General features: G+C 42.6%; 1 protein-coding gene across 3 annotated transcripts in view; it reads right to left on the bottom strand.

Annotated features, from left to right (window-relative positions):
* PXDN (peroxidasin) overlaps positions 1 to 14,203 on the bottom strand; it is a 123,138-nt gene extending 108,935 nt beyond the window's left edge. For 2 of the 3 annotated variants that reach the window (XM_060234571.1, XM_060234581.1), the window contains exon 1: positions 13,684 to 14,094. In XM_060234571.1, the coding sequence (XP_060090554.1) occupies positions 13,684 to 13,925 (242 nt within the window). In that variant the 5' untranslated portion in view covers positions 13,926 to 14,094. Of the gene's footprint in view, positions 1 to 13,683 lie in introns of all 3 variants that reach the window. The other variant, XM_060234562.1, reaches the window with a different exon arrangement.
* Between the last annotated feature and the right edge of the window lie 2,936 nt (positions 14,204 to 17,139).

The following is a 17,139-nucleotide window of genomic DNA, read 5'->3' as shown; positions in this document are numbered from 1 at the left end:
AAAACCTTTTTGGAACTCAAGTACCCACCTGATGAAGTCAAAAAACAGATTAACAAAGCCAGAATGATACCCAGAGAAAACCTGTTACAAGACAAACCCTGAAGAGACAATAACAAAACACCACTAGTGGTCACACACAACTCTCAACTGAAAACAGTTCAACGTATCATCAACAACTTACAACCTCTATTGGACAGTGGCAGCTCTCTTTCAAAAGCACTGGGGGGTTAACCTTTCCTTGCACACAGACAGCCCCCCAATCTCAAACTCCTCCTCACCCACAACAATACAACATCGCATCTGAACAGGAACACCGGGACCAGAGCTTGCAATAAACCCAAGTGCCAACTTTGCAGCCACATACACCCAGACAACACAGTCACTGGGCCTAACAGCATTAACTATTCCATCTCAAGCTCATTCACTTGTTCATCTTCCAACATTATATATGCCATTAAATGCCAACAATGCCCCTCAGTTCTCTACATAGGGCAAACAGGACAAACAGGACAAACCCTACACCAAAGGATAAATGGACACAAATCTGACATCAGGAATTACAGAACTGAGAAACCTGTTGGAGAACACTTTAACCTTCCTGAGCATTCAATGGATGACCTCAAAGTAGCTGTTTTACTGCAAAGGAACTTCAAGAACAAAATGGAGAGAGAAATTGCTGATTTACAAATTATCATGAAACTTGGAACAAACAGCTCCCCAGGACTGAACAGGGATATTGGTTTTTTTTATCTCATTACAGATACTAAACCAACTCTCACTGAGTATAGCTGCGCATCCACAGTGTTCCAATGTATTTCTCTTTTAGAACAGTGTATCAGAATAATGTTTTTTTGTGTTGACATGCTCAAATGAGGGATGTGGGCCATTTGTCTCATTAAATATACTAACCCATCTTCCACTATACTTTTATGCACTGTTTTTCTAAGGGCTAACCTATATTATTTCTCTTTTAGAACAGTGTATTAGAATATCTGGGTGTTTTTTTTTTTTGTATTGACACTCAAATAGGGGATATTGGCTGTTTGTCTTATTGCATATACCAGGGGTGGCCTACAGTAGCTCTCCAGATGTTTTTTGCCTACAAATGGCCAATGCTGGGGCTGATGGGAGTAGTAGCAAAAAACATCTGGAGAGCTACCGTTGGCCACCCCTGGCATATACCAACCCATCCTATGGCAAACTATATGGATGTTATAATCTCTTGAGTAAACATGCCCTCTATTTAAACAAACAAAGTCAGAGTGCCACCTAGATTTATGGCACCCCTACGACAGCAGTCTGCTTTTTATCACCTAGTGTTTTTTTCAGCCGGTTTGTCCTACACTAGCAAACACAGGCCCTATTTGTGATTCTTTTAATCTGCTAAAAACATTCCCATGATTCCACACTGCACACTTGTATTAAGAATTGCTGCGTTCATTCCCATATGTCTGATGAAGTCTGTTTAAGAGCATACAAAAACTTACATTCTGAATAAAACTTAGTTGGTCTTAAAGGTACACTTGTCTACTGCTTTGCTCCAAGTGACAGATCAGTTTCCCTGGAGAAAGTGGATGCTTTGGAGGGTGGACTCTGGCATTATAGTCTGCTGACATCTCTCCTCCCCAGATCTCCAAGAATTTCCCAACCCAGAGCTGGCAACCTGGAGCAGAATTCAAAGAAGATATTGATTTCTATCCCACCTTCCACTCTGAATCTCAGAGCAGCTCACAATCTCCTTTATCTTCCTCCCCCACCACAGACACCCTGTGAGGTGGGTGGGGCTGAGAGGACTCTCATAGCAGCTGCCCTTTCAAGGACAACCTTTGCCAGAGCTATGACTGACACAAGGCCATTCCAGCAGGTGCAAGTAGAGGAGTGGGGAATCAAACTCAGTTCTCTCAGATAAGAGTCCACACACTTAACCACTATACCAAGACTTGAGAAGTCCAGGAAACCTTTCAATTAAAGATGAATACCTGAGCAGAGGCAATGAGCTGCTCCTCTCTATAATGAGTACTCAATAATGAGTTTTTCCTCTCTATATCAGGTGGTTATTTTATACATGAAATATACTATTGGCACAAACTGATTAGAATAAATCTCCAGAGAAGTCTGAACATAACTTTAGTGACTTTCACATAAAAGCTACATGAGCGTCAACCGAAGTTCATTCTGGATATCTGGCAGGATCAAAAACATACTATTTTTCCTGAATTAATTCATGTTCCCAGCTAATACAGAGAACACAGCCCATACCTGGAAAGTCCAGGGTAGCACAATCTTGTCAGATCTTGGAAGCTAAGCAAGTTCAGCCTTGGCTGGTATTTCGAAGGGCAACCTCCAAGGAAAACCAGGGGTGTGATGCAGAGGCAGGAATAGCAAACCACCTCTGAAAAAACAAGTCTAGTTCAAGTTCTCTGGAAGTTGAATAACAAGTACACAAATTGCAGGTAGAAAGTTCAACAGGTACAGAATCCAAATCCATCAACAGCAAAGATATGAACAAATGTCCTGAATGGGGTGTAAAGTCTATAAATAAATAGATGTGAATTCACTCCCAACAGACTTCTACAGCATAGACAAGAAAAAATATCCAACCCCGACTTTACACTCCATTCAGAACATTTGTTCATATCTTTGCTGTTGGTGGATCTGGATTCCTTACCGGTTGAACTTTCTATCTGAAATTTGTGTATTAGATCCCTTACCTGTTGAACTTTCTACCTGCAATTTGTATACTTGCTACTCAATTTCCAAAGAACTTCATCATTCATTAGTAGTTTGTTTTCCATGGTTTTATTTTTACATCTACCACTGAATCTGGACCTAAAGATTCTTACAAGCAGACCATACAGAGCTTCCTTGCTTACTGAAAACGTCACAGCCTGAAACAGAAATTCACCTAAAATCAACACCCGGAAACTCAGAATGCCCAAACAAATCAGTTTTCGCATTCAAAAAGGAAAAAAGAGGCACAAATTGCACATTTAAAATGAAAGCATTTTACTGTTTACACAAACACAAGGAGAAAGACACAAATTGGGCATGATTTATAAAGAAATAAAATGAACATCAACCACAAAGAAAAATAATTATATATTTTGCAGCTATTGCCTGTCAGTCTGGGTACATGCAAAATGCCCCACATAGGCCCAGGAAAAAAACAGAAAAATTCAGAAAAAAAACAGGTTTTTTCCAATTTTTTTCCAGAAGCCTTTTTTGTTTTTTTCTGAAAAATTGAAAAAATAAAATAAATTGATTATGGAACGTTTTATTTTAACATGACGAATTTTCTTTTTTTATTTAATACTATGGAGAGGAAATATGAATAATTGTTACTTCTGGATTTTTAAAAATTGTTTTATGGAGGTTTCTTTGTCTGTTCCACATAAACTAGTAAACAGTTCAGGAGATGGTTGTTCCATTTGTTACAATTGCAAACAAATACTTAAAAAAAGTAAATTGTTTCTAATAATTGTTTGGATACACTATATTTTTAATATGCTAGTTGTGATAATTTCATGCCAAGTAAAATTGTCCATAGTCATATTTTATGTTCCTAAAGTAACAGAATTACTTTCAATCTGGAAAAGAAAAAAAGAAGTGGTGATGTAGCATTTTTTCAATTTTTCCAAAAATTTCCGTTTTTTTCCAGGGAAAAAACTTGGGGTTTTTTCCGAGCTTCAAAATTTCCAGAAATTTTACATCTCTAGCCCCACACAATCCCAATTTGAGATACAGATCTGGAGCAAGGACAGATTAGTCAATGCATTCTGATGGAACTGCTATGTAATATAGCTCACTGCCTGCACATGGGACAGAAGAGGCTTCTGTGGCATACATGATCCACAGCTGTTGCTGGTTTTAGATTTAAACCATTATTGTTTTATCTTGTTTAAAATTCTGTAAGTGGGGTAGAAATTTCATAATTTAAAGTAAAATTTTAATGCTTCTGAGTGAGATGAAACATGGGGTTTCAGAGTTGCAATTCATTAGCAGGTCACTTTCATTTCTCTCAAGCAGATTTATCTCACTCAGATCCCTTACATTCCAGGCATTCTTACAACAGTTGTACACTACCACACTTGCTAAGTGAAGAAAAATAACCTGCACACATTTCAAAAATATAACTAGTAACGCTCCCAGATATCTTCACAAAAAGGCAAACAGAGCACTGGAAACAGAGCACTGTGTGGAGTAGCAGTATAGGAGATTATGGCTCCATTCTAATGGAGATGTGTGCGTAGTTATCACCATTTCTTACATATGTGAGTGACATACTGGAAGAGGGTTCAGGGAGCTGGAAACAACTACCAGCTGACTGCCGCTATGTGGCTTTCACTCTGGAGTGCCTCAGGAAACCTCCAGATCATCCTCCACACTGAGGTTTCTTGTCAGCAGGGCACCAGCCACTTTCCCAGGTTGCACAGCAAGCCCCCCATGAGGTCCCATTACTCAGCCATACAGCTCTTTTAGCCTGTCATCCTAACAACACTTCCTTGGGATCAGGCCACAGTAAATAAAATGGGACTTACTTCCAAGTAGACCTGCTTAGGATTGCCTCTTATACAGGCAGATCTCTGACATGAGTGGGAAGGTGGCTGTCCTACCCATGGTTGCACCTGGCTGAATTCATTTATTTGCATTATTTATATACCTTTCTTGCTGAGACTTCTTCATCCAAAGAGTAATTGATACATGGAATTCACTACTGTACGAAGAGATGGTGGTTACAAGCATAGACAGCTTCAAGAAGGGATTGGATAAACATACGGAGCAGAGGTCCATCAGAGGCTATTAGCCACAAGGTGCCCTGACCTGGATAGCCCCATTTTGGAAACTAAGCAGATCAGCCTTGGCTAGTATTTGGATGAGTGACCTCCAAGGAATACCAGGGTTATGATGCAGCGGCAGACAATGGCAAACCGCATTTGAAATGTCTCTTGCCCTTAAAAAGTCTAGCTCGCCACCTAATGGTGCATGAAGCTAAAAGAGCTAGAACATCTGGCTGCCAAACAATCTTAAAATCTGGGTACACTACACACACTGCCATAGGATAATTATTAATTATTATTAGCTACAAGGTATAGATGGAACTCTATGTTTGGGGCAGTGATGCTTTGTATTCTTGCTGGGGGGGTGCAACAGGGGGAGGGCTTCTGAATGGGCTATTGGCCTGATTCAACTTAGCTTCTGTTATGTTCTTAGGATTACACAGAAAGAGTCAACACACTCCACAAGATGGAACATTCAGTAAACAATGCAATAGACTTTGGACTGTAGATATTTCAGGCTGACTGTGCTGTGGTGCTGCTACCTAGCTCCAGCTTCCCCTTCCCCTATATTTTATAACAGAAATTATACCTAGGACAAATAACCTTATGATACAACATTATTCTCTTTTATATAGTCCTCACATATATCCAGGGCTTTTTTTTTATCAGGAACTCCTTTGCATATTAGGCCACACCCCCTTATGTAGCCAATCCTCCTGGAACTTACAGTAGATCCTGTACTAAGAGCTCAGTAAGCTCTTGGAGGATTGGCTATTTCAAGTGGGTGTGGCCTAATATGCAAAGGATTCCTGCTGCAAAAAAGCCCTGCAAGTGCATATATCCATGTCAGATGCTTAAAAAGAAGCCTACTGTTATCTTTAAAACTGTGTTTAGTTGTGTTTCAATTTGCATTAGGTCTTGTACAGTAGATCAAGCGACATCGTGCTTTGAAGCAAACCAAAATATACAGAAAGTTAATACAACATGGTTAACTATACATAGAAAAAGGCCTTATGCCCCTTCTGAAAGCAACAGTCAGGAATTAGGAAGTTTCCAGCAGGAGTTTCACAACTGACACACTGAAACAGATCTGTTCTGCATAACTTTGTCATTTACACTTGTACATACTACTCTGATGTTTTGCTTGGAACACTCTTCTGTTTGCCCACTTATAGAAATAAGATACACTGCTATTCCCCCTTCATTTGCTTCCTTAAACCTATTTTAAATAAAAGATCTGAACCTTTCATTCTCCTTAATGTTTGTGGTCAGAGACCCCCAACAAAACATCAAAAGTCCATTGCAATAATTTCACACCACACTCCTGTTATGGAATTGGATTTTCAGCAACATTTGTGTTTGTGTGTGTGTGTATGAAATACTTCTAGAGGTTAGAAAAATTAGAGGACCAGAGTACATGATGGCAACAACAGAGTTCTTGCAGCTGTCAAGAAACAGTAACACTTCTCCAGTTTCCAAACCATTAGCTGCTGGATCTTAAACACTCATTCAACTTCCATTTCAAAGGAATCAGCTGGCTCTTAGCAACAGTAATAGCCTCACAGCAACAAGAATCCAAACCTGGCAACAGATGAGAATGAACAAATCCCTACCCCCAACATTTGAGACATTCCATTTTAGCTGAGCCAGCATTTGCTCTCCTGTTGCTCTGCAGTGCACTGAAATTTAGCCCCACAGTTAATGTAAGTTAAGAAGAAGAAAAGTTGATTCTTATACCTCACTTTTTTCTACCCTAAGGAGTCTCAAAGAGACTTACAATCACTTCCCTCTCCCCACAACAGGCATCTTGTGAGGTAGGTGGGACTGAGAGAGTTCTGAGGAAACTGTGACTGGGCCAAAGTCACTCAGCAGGCTTCATGTGGAGGTGCAAGGAATCAAACCTGGTTCTCCTGATCTCTGTCCTCTGCACTTAACCATTATACCACCCATAACTACTCTTTGGTAAGTAAGAGTTCAATAGCTGCAGATCTATGGGGTCTCTCTAGTTTGTTCTAGACCAGGGCTTGGATCTGTCCTGTGAGCAACTGGCCTCCCCCCCTTCAGCGCCTCTTGGGCTGTCAGAGATGCAGCTGATTAGGCTTTCCTTGTGCTTCTGCAGCTTCAGCTGCAAAAGCAGGAGGAAGATCTCTCCTCACACTTCCCAGACTGTCTGGGAGGTGCAGGATGGCTGTGTTTTTCTTCTGCTTTTGAAGCCTCCATTGCAGAAGCAGGAAGACCTCTGCCCCCCCCCCCCACCACATACACACCTGCTATTACATTTGTGACACACATGGCCCTGCTTGACAAAGTCTTGTTTATATCAGATCCGGCCCTCTTAAAAAATGATTTCCACACCCCTGTTCTAAACGAAGCCTTGGATGTGCTGCAAATGCTGATGTATTTTTCACTTTACCTCTGACATGGAACTGACTGAGAATGGAACAATGAATGCCAAGAATACTTTTATGAAGTGGTAATCAGGGATGTGGTGAGGCCAGTTTAAAAACAACTACGGTACAGCCATATGTAAAATATTGAAAATAAAATAGTTTTGGCTTTGTATGCCAAAACTAAAACAAAAACGTTAATTTTACCCAACATGCTATGTTCAGAGTTTTACTGATCCTTCAAGCAGGAGTAAATGTTGTCTGACATATCTGATCAGTTTACTGTAGATGAGATACCAGGGCAGACTGCAGAGGTGGTTCATCACAGGGGAATGAGGAAAATAACTTTATCCCTGTGCATCCTACCAGCAATCCACCTGGCATCATCCTAACCATATATACTTACAGCTAGTAAAATTTTATATTGGGCTCACAGTTAACAGGCAACATGAAAGAACGTCTTTTGTTCTCATCACACATTAATTTAAGGATGTTTACCACTTTTGCTTTTTTTTTTTTAAAAAAAAAAAGGTCATCCAGGCCAGCTAACAAAATCTGCAAGATATAAAAGTGCAATAAAAATACATAAAACAACCAGATTAAAACCAATGCTCTCAAAATACCAGCATGATAAACCGCATCATAAAACCAGCCACCATAATATGTAAAGACCTTCTTAGAAACACACAAAAGTTTTTTCTTCTCACTTAAAATTTTATAGGGTCAAGCTTAGATGGGTCTTCCTGAAAAGAAAATACAACAATGCCTCTGTGCTATATACCAGACTTGTATTTCCAATGCAACTTACTGTATGCACTGTAGCAACAAACTACATTTTGAAGGCTCAGTAGGCGACCTGAGGAAGAAAGATGCATACTGTCCTCCTGGCCTAATACAGAAGACTGATTCCATTTTCTGGAATATTGGTGATCAACAGAAAGGAATGCATTCAGAAAGGAACCAAGTCATAAAAATTGCTGCCACCTACTACTCCAGCTGCTCTGACAGCACTGGGAAGTAAGCAACCTTTATCAGAAAACAATAAAACAGAAAAGGGTTTCTTTGAGAACAGGCAGTATCAATAGAAAGGAAAGGAAAGGTCCCCTGTGCAAGCACCAGTCGTTTCCAACTCTGGGGTGATGTTGCTTTCACGTTTTCACGTCAAATTTTTTACGGGGTGGTTTGCCATTGCCTTCTCCAGTCTTTTACACTCCCCCGCCCCCAGCAAGCTGGGTACTCATTTTACCGACCTCGGAAGGATGGAAGGCTGAGTCAACCTTGGGCCAGCTTCCACTGGGATCCAACTCAGGTGGTGAGCAGAGAGTTCAGATCACAGTACTGCAGTACTGCTGCTCTACCACTCTGCGCTATCAATAGAAAGGGATGTACAATAATCATAATCCTGTGTACATTATATAATAATGATCAAGAGAAGGGGGGGAAATGCATGTGTGCTTGCTGGCCTCATCCTCTGCACACTGATCAGAACTTCAGAAGACATACGCCAAAGCACACAGGCTTCTGAATGTGCAATCTGTGCCCTTCATTGTCACAGGGTATAGATAATGCATTCGGTTTACCCACATTGAGGTGAATGTGCATAGATACCTGTACATGAGCTCTGATCAGTGTATAGAAGTCAAAAAGCAGGTATGGATCCAGAGGAAGCATTTGCTGAAAGAGTTGACAGAGCAGATCTCCGTTTTCTTCAACCTGCCTATCATGTGTCCCAGAGTTCCTCTCTAAGTATTTGGAGAACTTCACAAGCAAAATATGCCACAGGGCGGGGGCTGTAGTGTCCACAAGGAATGAGGTAAAAATCAGTTTTCCTCCTACTTTCACACAAGACATCAGTCAGTGTAGGAAGGAAAGGGAGACAATTGGGTGGACACCATTTCCACTTGTCACTGCAGAACTTCATCCTGTGGTACAGTTTACTTCTGGGGATAAAAGCTGCCTTGCGGAAGGAAAAGAACACTTCTGTCCATTCCTTCCATGGGACTCAACCCAAGATCTTTTCAGTTCTGTCCTGGTTCTAAGCAAGGTAATGACCATCCCTATCTAGGTGAACCTTGTTGACTTCCTGAGTTGAGTTAACCCACTGCAGAACCCTTTCTTAAACATTCACAGATTATTTCACTGATCCCATTACTATTATGATGTGCTTATAATTGCGTGTTTTTTATTTGCATCATTTATGTGCTTACATTTTGAGCTATTTCAGGAGCACTGCTGGAAAGCAGAATAACTGACCTTGAATAAAGGGAAATGCAAGCTAAGCATGGCATCACATTATGAAGACATATCACTCTACAGACCTTACATCAAACCTAATGTTAACACCTAGGAATAATATACTGAGAAATGTAAAAGGGAGAAGGGTCAAGTAGTATGTAAGTTAGGGGCTGTCCCCATTAGATATCAACAGGTGTACTCACATCTCCTATTGTTGTGGGTTCTCTATTCCATGCCAAAAATTACTCATACTTGCCCTGCCCTCTACAAATACATATGCAGGCTAATATCAGCAGAAAGCCTACACTGCGTACAAAGGGCTCCATTCACTTAAACATGAACTTCAGCAGCCCAGTGACATAGACAGAACCTGCTGCGTACCTTTCATAGGTGCACAGGCTCACTGCTGATGTTAGGACAAACATAAGAGGAAGATGCATGTAATAAGCACAATCCCACTCCCCTTTCTGTGGGTGTTGCATGGGCACACAAGTCATATGTAAGGCTAGCATGAAGGGTTCCCTGCACATGCGGAGGAAAGAAGGGCTCATTCATCCCATGTTGTTCTTCACTCTCCCTTCTGGCCTCTTTTTCCATTTGTGAAATTTAGACTTAAACCACCCTTCCTACTTGGAAATAATATCAACACAAATTTCTTCAGTTATGTGCATCACTCCTTACTTGGCTTCTGAAAAAAAGGCATGAATTGATCTGAATCTAGGTTTTGCTTCTTTTTAAATATCTGTGTAAGCAAAAAGATAAACTTAGGTTTCTGTTATTCTGGTTATATTCTGTAACATAATATCTACACTGATTGTATGGCACAATACATTTCCACCCCATCAAGAGGAAAAAATGCCCTTTTTGCAACCCAACAGTATATATTCAATTACCTTTGGAGATCTTGTATGATTATGAAATATCCTTGTGTTAATATATTTCACATATTATATATAATATTTGATATAACCATATTTTTCCCTGTGCAAAAGCTTGGGTGATAGGGCCTTTATGTCCTCTATTTACTTTGGCTGGGATTTTGCTAAAGAGCTCCACTGATGGAAGGATTTCCATCTTTGGAGACCAGCTTTTCCACCTCTTCACTTCTCCACTCTTCACCCAAAATGCCCTCTGAAATGCTTCTCCTGTGGAGGATCCCAGGAACAGGATGGGGGCAGGGAGAAGGTCTGCTGCAAGATGGGCTTACAAAACTCACCTCCCCCCCTTCCCATGCAGGTGCAAAATGGACTGATGGGATCCAACAGTTTATAGACTTAATAAGATCATTTGTGCGACAACTAACCCATACCTAATGGATTAACCAAATCAATAAAATAGCATTTTACATTTCTTAATGTGTATAGTAGTTAATAGTTATTCATGTGTCAATAACATGTAAAATGGAAACAGAACAAATTCAGGTGAGAATGATCCTTTCTTGTGGTACCTCTGGAAATCATTGTTCTAAGCCAAGGTAATAGGATACCTGCTCTAAACTACATTTAATTATGGGGAATGCCATTGAATTTTGTATTTTAGGAAAGCTAATTAACATATATAAAGATTTACAGAGCAGCTCCCTTCCTTAAGACAGCTATCTCTGTACTTCAGTCTTTTAAAGATTAAGCCACATAATTCAGACCATACAACATACATTATGATGGTTCCTGAGGACTGAAATCTATCAGCCAAGCTACAGTAATTCCCCTCCCTGGAATCACAAGCCAATTTGACTGAAATGGTGAGGACAAAACTTCACACCAATTCCAATTATAGCAGCTTTTTGCTTCTTAAAATGCACTTCATGAAATGACATTCATGAAGCCTTTGCAAGATTCATATTTTACTCTTAAGATTCACAATGCTTCTCATATCTAGTCGGATCTCAGAAATATGTTTACATTCCTGAGAATCAGAACATGAAGCCACATTCAGGACTGTTCCCAAGATGTAATGATAGGAAACAGCAGGGCTTTTTTTTTTTAGCAGGAACGCACAGGAACACAGTTCCGGCTGGCTTGGTGTCAGGGGGTTTGGCCTACTATGCAAATGAATTCCTGCTGGGCTTTTTCTACCAAAAGCTCTGGGAAATAGTATAATGAACATTTATCAATATAAAAGTACTCTGTGAAGGTCCCTTCTTTCAAATGCAACATACAACAAACATTGGGTCCACCATCTTCCTGTGAGAGTCAACTTTTTTTTTACACAAATTCTGCAGGCTTAATCAGATTCTGTCAAAGAGTGTACACAAACCAAAGATTCAGTTAACAGTAAAATAATTGTACTTTATTTATTTATATTTGTGGTATGTGGCATCTGAGACAAAGAATGCCATTACTGAAGGCCCTGAAAAGTTTTTGATGTGTTGTTATACTCTGACCCACTAAAATTCTGAAGTAGTGATCCTAAGCACTTTTATCTGGAAGCAAGTCACATTAACATTCAGTGGATTTACTTCTCAGAAAACATGTTATGGCTCAAAATGCCCCCCTCAAGTGTACTTCTAAAACTCACAAAAAAGTCAGAACTGTTGAAATACTTCCATACAAAAACCAAGAATATCACAAATATATCAGTTATGAATTTGTACAAATTCTTCTTACTCCAAAGTAGGGGGCTGAAAAGTTCTCTTTTTAAACAAAAAAAAATCGTTCCTAAAAGACAGACCTTGGAAAATACCCGGCACCTGGCTGCATGGAAATTTAAATGTTTATTCAGCCCTATGCAGAGCTGGTTCCTACAGGTTTTTATGCAGGTTTCTAAGAATCTGAACTTATTTTCCAGACACTTTAAAATGTCCTTGGGACCTTTTTCTGTGACATTACTGAATCACAATGTATCAAGCATATGCAATATTACAATTGCACAAAAGTATTTCCAAGTGTCAAATTCAAAAAATTATGTAAGGGTGACCCAAGATTATACCTTGGTACTGTTCACATCTACAAGATTAAAGGCAGAGAAGTGATGGGATTATGAATCCTTTGGCACCTGAGAGAATCACATCTAACATTCTTCACTTCTACCTACCATAGCTAAAGTAATATGCAGCTTCAGATCACAATTTATTATCATTATTATTATTTTAGATTTATATCCCGCCCATTCTACAGTGACTCAATGCAGCTGATGTGCTCATCACCCAAAGGCTTGAGCCTTAGAGTTGCTGAAGTCTGTGTACTTCAAGACTTGTGTTCAATGCGAATCCTCCCAGTGATGTCATTGTGGTTCACAGTCTGTAACATTAAGCATGTGCACAAATCTTTTCAAGATCAGGGGCTTAAAGTCTTCTGGTTTAATTCAACCCAGGCTTCCTATTATACATTTTATGGCTACACAAGTTAAACAAAGAGGAAAGTATCCCCAAATGACCCTCTTTTTTAATGAAGTATGCCACACCTAAAGTTGCTAATAAGCATTGTAGTTAAAAGCTTCTCACAAGTGGCTGCAGCTAGAGGGAAGAATCAAACTCATGCACAAACATCCAGGATTTCCTTTAAGAAAACAGACAAACTGTATCTAAAATATACCCTAACTGCCCAAACCCTACAATACAAGAACCCAAAATATCAATACCAGTCCCAAAACCAGTGCATTCTAAACTTATTCCCCAACACCTTTCAACAGACATCCTGGAAACTGAAGAGAAGCATAGCAGAATGAATGGAAAGCTGTTATAACAAAGAAGCCTCGGTAGACCAGCCAGTGGGAAAAGCTTACATTCCTAAAGCCAACAAAGCCACACAAAGGTCTTGAAGGTGTGGAGCAAGCAGAAGAAAGGAAAGAAATCTCAATGGAAGACTGCAGCAAAAGCCATAAAGGAACGCAAGCGGAAGTGGTTTGGTATTGAAAACCACAACCAAGATTAATTTTTAAAAACCAAGACAAAGTGTATCTGAGTCACTTTTTTAACAACAACAATTGTCTGCATTCCCTGGGTTTAAAATCTACTTAAACCCTACTTCATAATTGGGCTGCGAATCTATTCAGGCCGTCCAGCTTAACAAGTTTGTGGATCGCAGCCAACTGCCTGCAGTGCAGACAAAAGCGCACACGCAAAACTTAAGCGGTGGTGGTGCTAACAAAAGAAACTCTAGGAGGAGGACCCACCCAAATACCCGCAGACTGCAGACAAAGGAGTGCCTGCTTGGCAGGTCTCGCACCCCTTCGCTATTGCCAGGTATTCCCCACCCCCGGCCCCTCCATTCCCTTGGCCCCCTCCTCCCGCGGCTGCTGTGCCCTGCGGCGGACGTGGCTCCCTCTCCCCGCTGCCCACTTACAGGATGGTGGTCTGCGGCGACACGGCGGGCACGCTCTCCAGCATGAGGTGCATGCAGCGCACGGTGGTGCGGAAGCAGAGGCAGCGGCTGGGGCACCACACGCTCCCCCGCTGAGGCGGCGACGCTGGGGGCGGAAGCTGCTGCTGCTGCTGCGGGGAAGCGAAGGGCAAGAAGCTCCCGCTCCACAGCAGCACCCCGAAGCAAAGCCCGGGGAAAGCGGAGCGTGCTTTGCGCCGGGCCATGCCGCCGAGAGCCCGGGGAGTGGGGAGGGGGACCCAGCAGCAAGTAGACGGAGGAAGTAGCGGCGGCGGCGGCAGCAAATTTCGGTTCCTGGACGCTTAGCTCTTGCTCGGGTGGTCGAGCCGGCCAGCGGGAGCTGCACAAGCGAGCCCGTCCCCAGCGCAGCCTCGGAGGGGGTGGAGAAAGAGGGGGCGGAGGACCGCCCAACCAGCAGCAGCAAGGGGCGCTCGCGCCGCCGGGCAGGCTTCTCGCTCCGAGCAGGGCAGCAGACTGAGCTCCCAGTTAGTTTCGCCTCCTCCGTGTCACGGCGCGAGAGGGCGGGAGGGATGGAACTCAGCTGTGGAAATTGCGGCTAATTTTCCCGCCAGCCGGGGAGGGGGGGAGAGCAGAGTACCCAAAGGAGAAAACCCTTTTGTCTCCCTGACCCGCGGCGGCCTGAGGGGAGGGGGGGGGGGTCGCGCAATATCTCCAGTTACCTCAGAACCGACCCGAAAGGCTTTTTCATTAAACGCGCCGCCTTTCTCCCGCGGTGGAGAGATGCCCCCGGCGCTTTGTTCACACGTAGAGCGCTGCGCTTCTAAAGGGGAAAGCGGGAAGCTACGCTGCCTGGAAACAAAGCCAACAGTTTGGAAACTTTTCCTCTCTGTCAGACTCGCTCTTGCCATTGTAGGACAAAGGGGAAACGGGAATGCTGGTGCGCCGACCGTGAATCCCGCGTTTGAGGTCTCAGAATAAATGCTGAAAGCAGCTGAAGGGGCTTTAACACCCCAAACAAGGTACAGTTGTGCCCCAACACGTGTCCCTGCGTTCCAAAACAGCATAATTTGGGTTCATAGAAAATAACCTCGTTTCCCGGGATATGGTACTTTAAAATTATTTTTAATATTGTATACAAAATAAAGGACATTTGTTTATTCACTCATTTGTACCCTGCCGTTCTCCCCAATTGTAACCCAAAGAGGCTTACATCATTTTCCTCTCCTCCATTTAATCCGTTAAGCTTCTCTACAACCCTGTGAGGCAGGTTAGGCTGAAAGACTGACTGGCTGAGGGTTGCCAACTCCAGGTTTGGAAATACCTGGAGACTTGAGAGTGGAGCCTGGGAGAGTAGGTTTAGGGAAGGGGAAGGGATTTGGGTAATATATAATGCTATGCAATCTACCTTCTAAATTAGCAGTTTTCCCCAGAAGAAGTTTTTGAATAATTAATTAAAAATTAGGTTCATCCATAATTAATTAACCTAGTTGGGAGATCAGCTGTGATTCCAGAAGATGCCCAGACAACACCTGGAGATTACCAACCCTACCAATAGCCCAAGGTAACCCAGAAAGCTACCATGGTACAAGTGGGGATTCAAACTTAGATTTTCCATATATTAGTCCAACTCCATTGACAGAATGCATATTAATTGTTGTTATACTTGATTTGCTTCCTTGTTAGAGAAAACTAGGGTTCCTAGCCTCCCACTGGGTATAGGGGTTCCCCCAATTTTGGGGCCCCCAACCCGCTGGCATGGAGCTGCCCAGTGGGGGGATCCCCACCCTTGTGCCTGATGTGCTCTGCATGATGACATCACCCATAAATGACATCATCATATTGGGTGCATCACGCATGGGATGCTCTAACAATTTGGATAAAATCTCTATGACACTTTCCCCACACCGGGAGCCAGGTAAGACTTGGAAACGCTAGGGAAATGTGAATTCTGATTCCACTCAATCTCTCCCGATTCTGCTCTTCTACAGGTCATCCCAGCGGCTCCTCTCCCCCCATACAGATCTCCAGCTTAGCCATTTTGGGTAGTCAAAAGGAACCCCCCTTTTTACTAGTAGAGAAGCTGCTCCAGCTTTTGTGATCACTGTGCTTATTGTGCATTTCTGAGTTTTACAAAGAGGTCTCAACTATGTTCTTGTATTTCATTCTGTTTCAGCCCCATAGTTCATACTTTCCCATCTTAGAGTTGCTAATCTGCAGGTGGTAGCTGGAGATCTCCTGAAATTACAATTAACTTCCAGGTGATAGAGATCAGTTCACCTGGAGAAAATGGCCACTTTGGAAGGTGGACTCTATGACATGGAAGTCCCTCCCTTCCCCAAGTCCCACCCTTTCTAGCTTTCACCCCCAAAATACCCTGGTATTTTCCAACCTGGAGCTGGCAACCCTACTGTCTACATGTGTTACTATCTCTTGACTAAGGATTCATCCATCTGGATGAACTGAGCTCTAGCTGCAATAATAGTAAAGTTCTAAATAGAACTACATCTTTCTTATCTTTAAAAGAAAATTCTTATCTTTAGAAGGGGATTAGATAAATCTAAGCTGGAGGATAAATCTATCAATGGCTACTATGGTGGCCATGGTGACTGAGGGGAACCTCTACATTCAGAGGCACTAAGCCTCTGAATCCCAGAGCCAGGAGGCAACATCCAGGGAAGGCCTTGGCTCCTATCCTCTGTTGTTGGCTGCCCTGTTGTTGGCTGTCCAGCAGTGCCGGTGCTAGGGTGCCCCACTGTGCCCACCCCCCCCAGCAAGGCACTCCCCGTCACCCACAGGCAAAACACCCCCCCGGTCTCCTCCCCCCCATGGGTGCCTGGCCAGCCTCACCACAGCTGCTGGAGCCCCCTTCCTTGCTGCAGCGTGGCACACCACAGCTTGGCTGTGGGCGCCATGATCTGGACACACCCCACCTCTGCCACTTCCTGCCTCCCATGTGATTTCAAATGCATGGGAGGGTGCCAGAAGGGCCCACAGATCAGCTGATTGATGAGCCTTCATTTGCCAGTGGGAAGGGTAGCGACTCTCCCTCGCTTGCTGGAAGGGTGCAGCCGCCCCAGGGCTTCACCTGTAGGTAACTGCCTACAGTCGCATAATGGACATGCTGGCCCTGCTGTCCAGAGGAACTAGTTGGCCACTGTGTGAGACAGTATGCTGGACCAGATGCACTATTGGTCTGATCCAGCAGGGGTCTTATGTTCTTCTAAACCCATTGACTTAAATCAATTAATGATCTAACTCTGTTTAGGATTGCATTGTTAGGCTATCAGTCTTTAAAGAGGAACAATAGTGCTTTTAGGTTTTGCTACAACAACAGACAATATGATTTCCTTGCTGGAATTTGACTCTGGAATCAATTGTTTAATTTGTCCCAAGACCTCACCAGGGTATACAAGCTTAACTTCTTGGAATAATTTTTTGTTGTTGTTCTGTTGCACAGTC

This window comes from Heteronotia binoei, chromosome 1, assembly GCF_032191835.1.
Source record: "Heteronotia binoei isolate CCM8104 ecotype False Entrance Well chromosome 1, APGP_CSIRO_Hbin_v1, whole genome shotgun sequence".
Lineage (NCBI taxonomy): Eukaryota > Metazoa > Chordata > Lepidosauria > Squamata > Gekkonidae > Heteronotia > Heteronotia binoei.
Note: the sequence above shows the minus strand (reverse complement) of the source record. Positions and strands in the feature narration are given on the sequence as shown.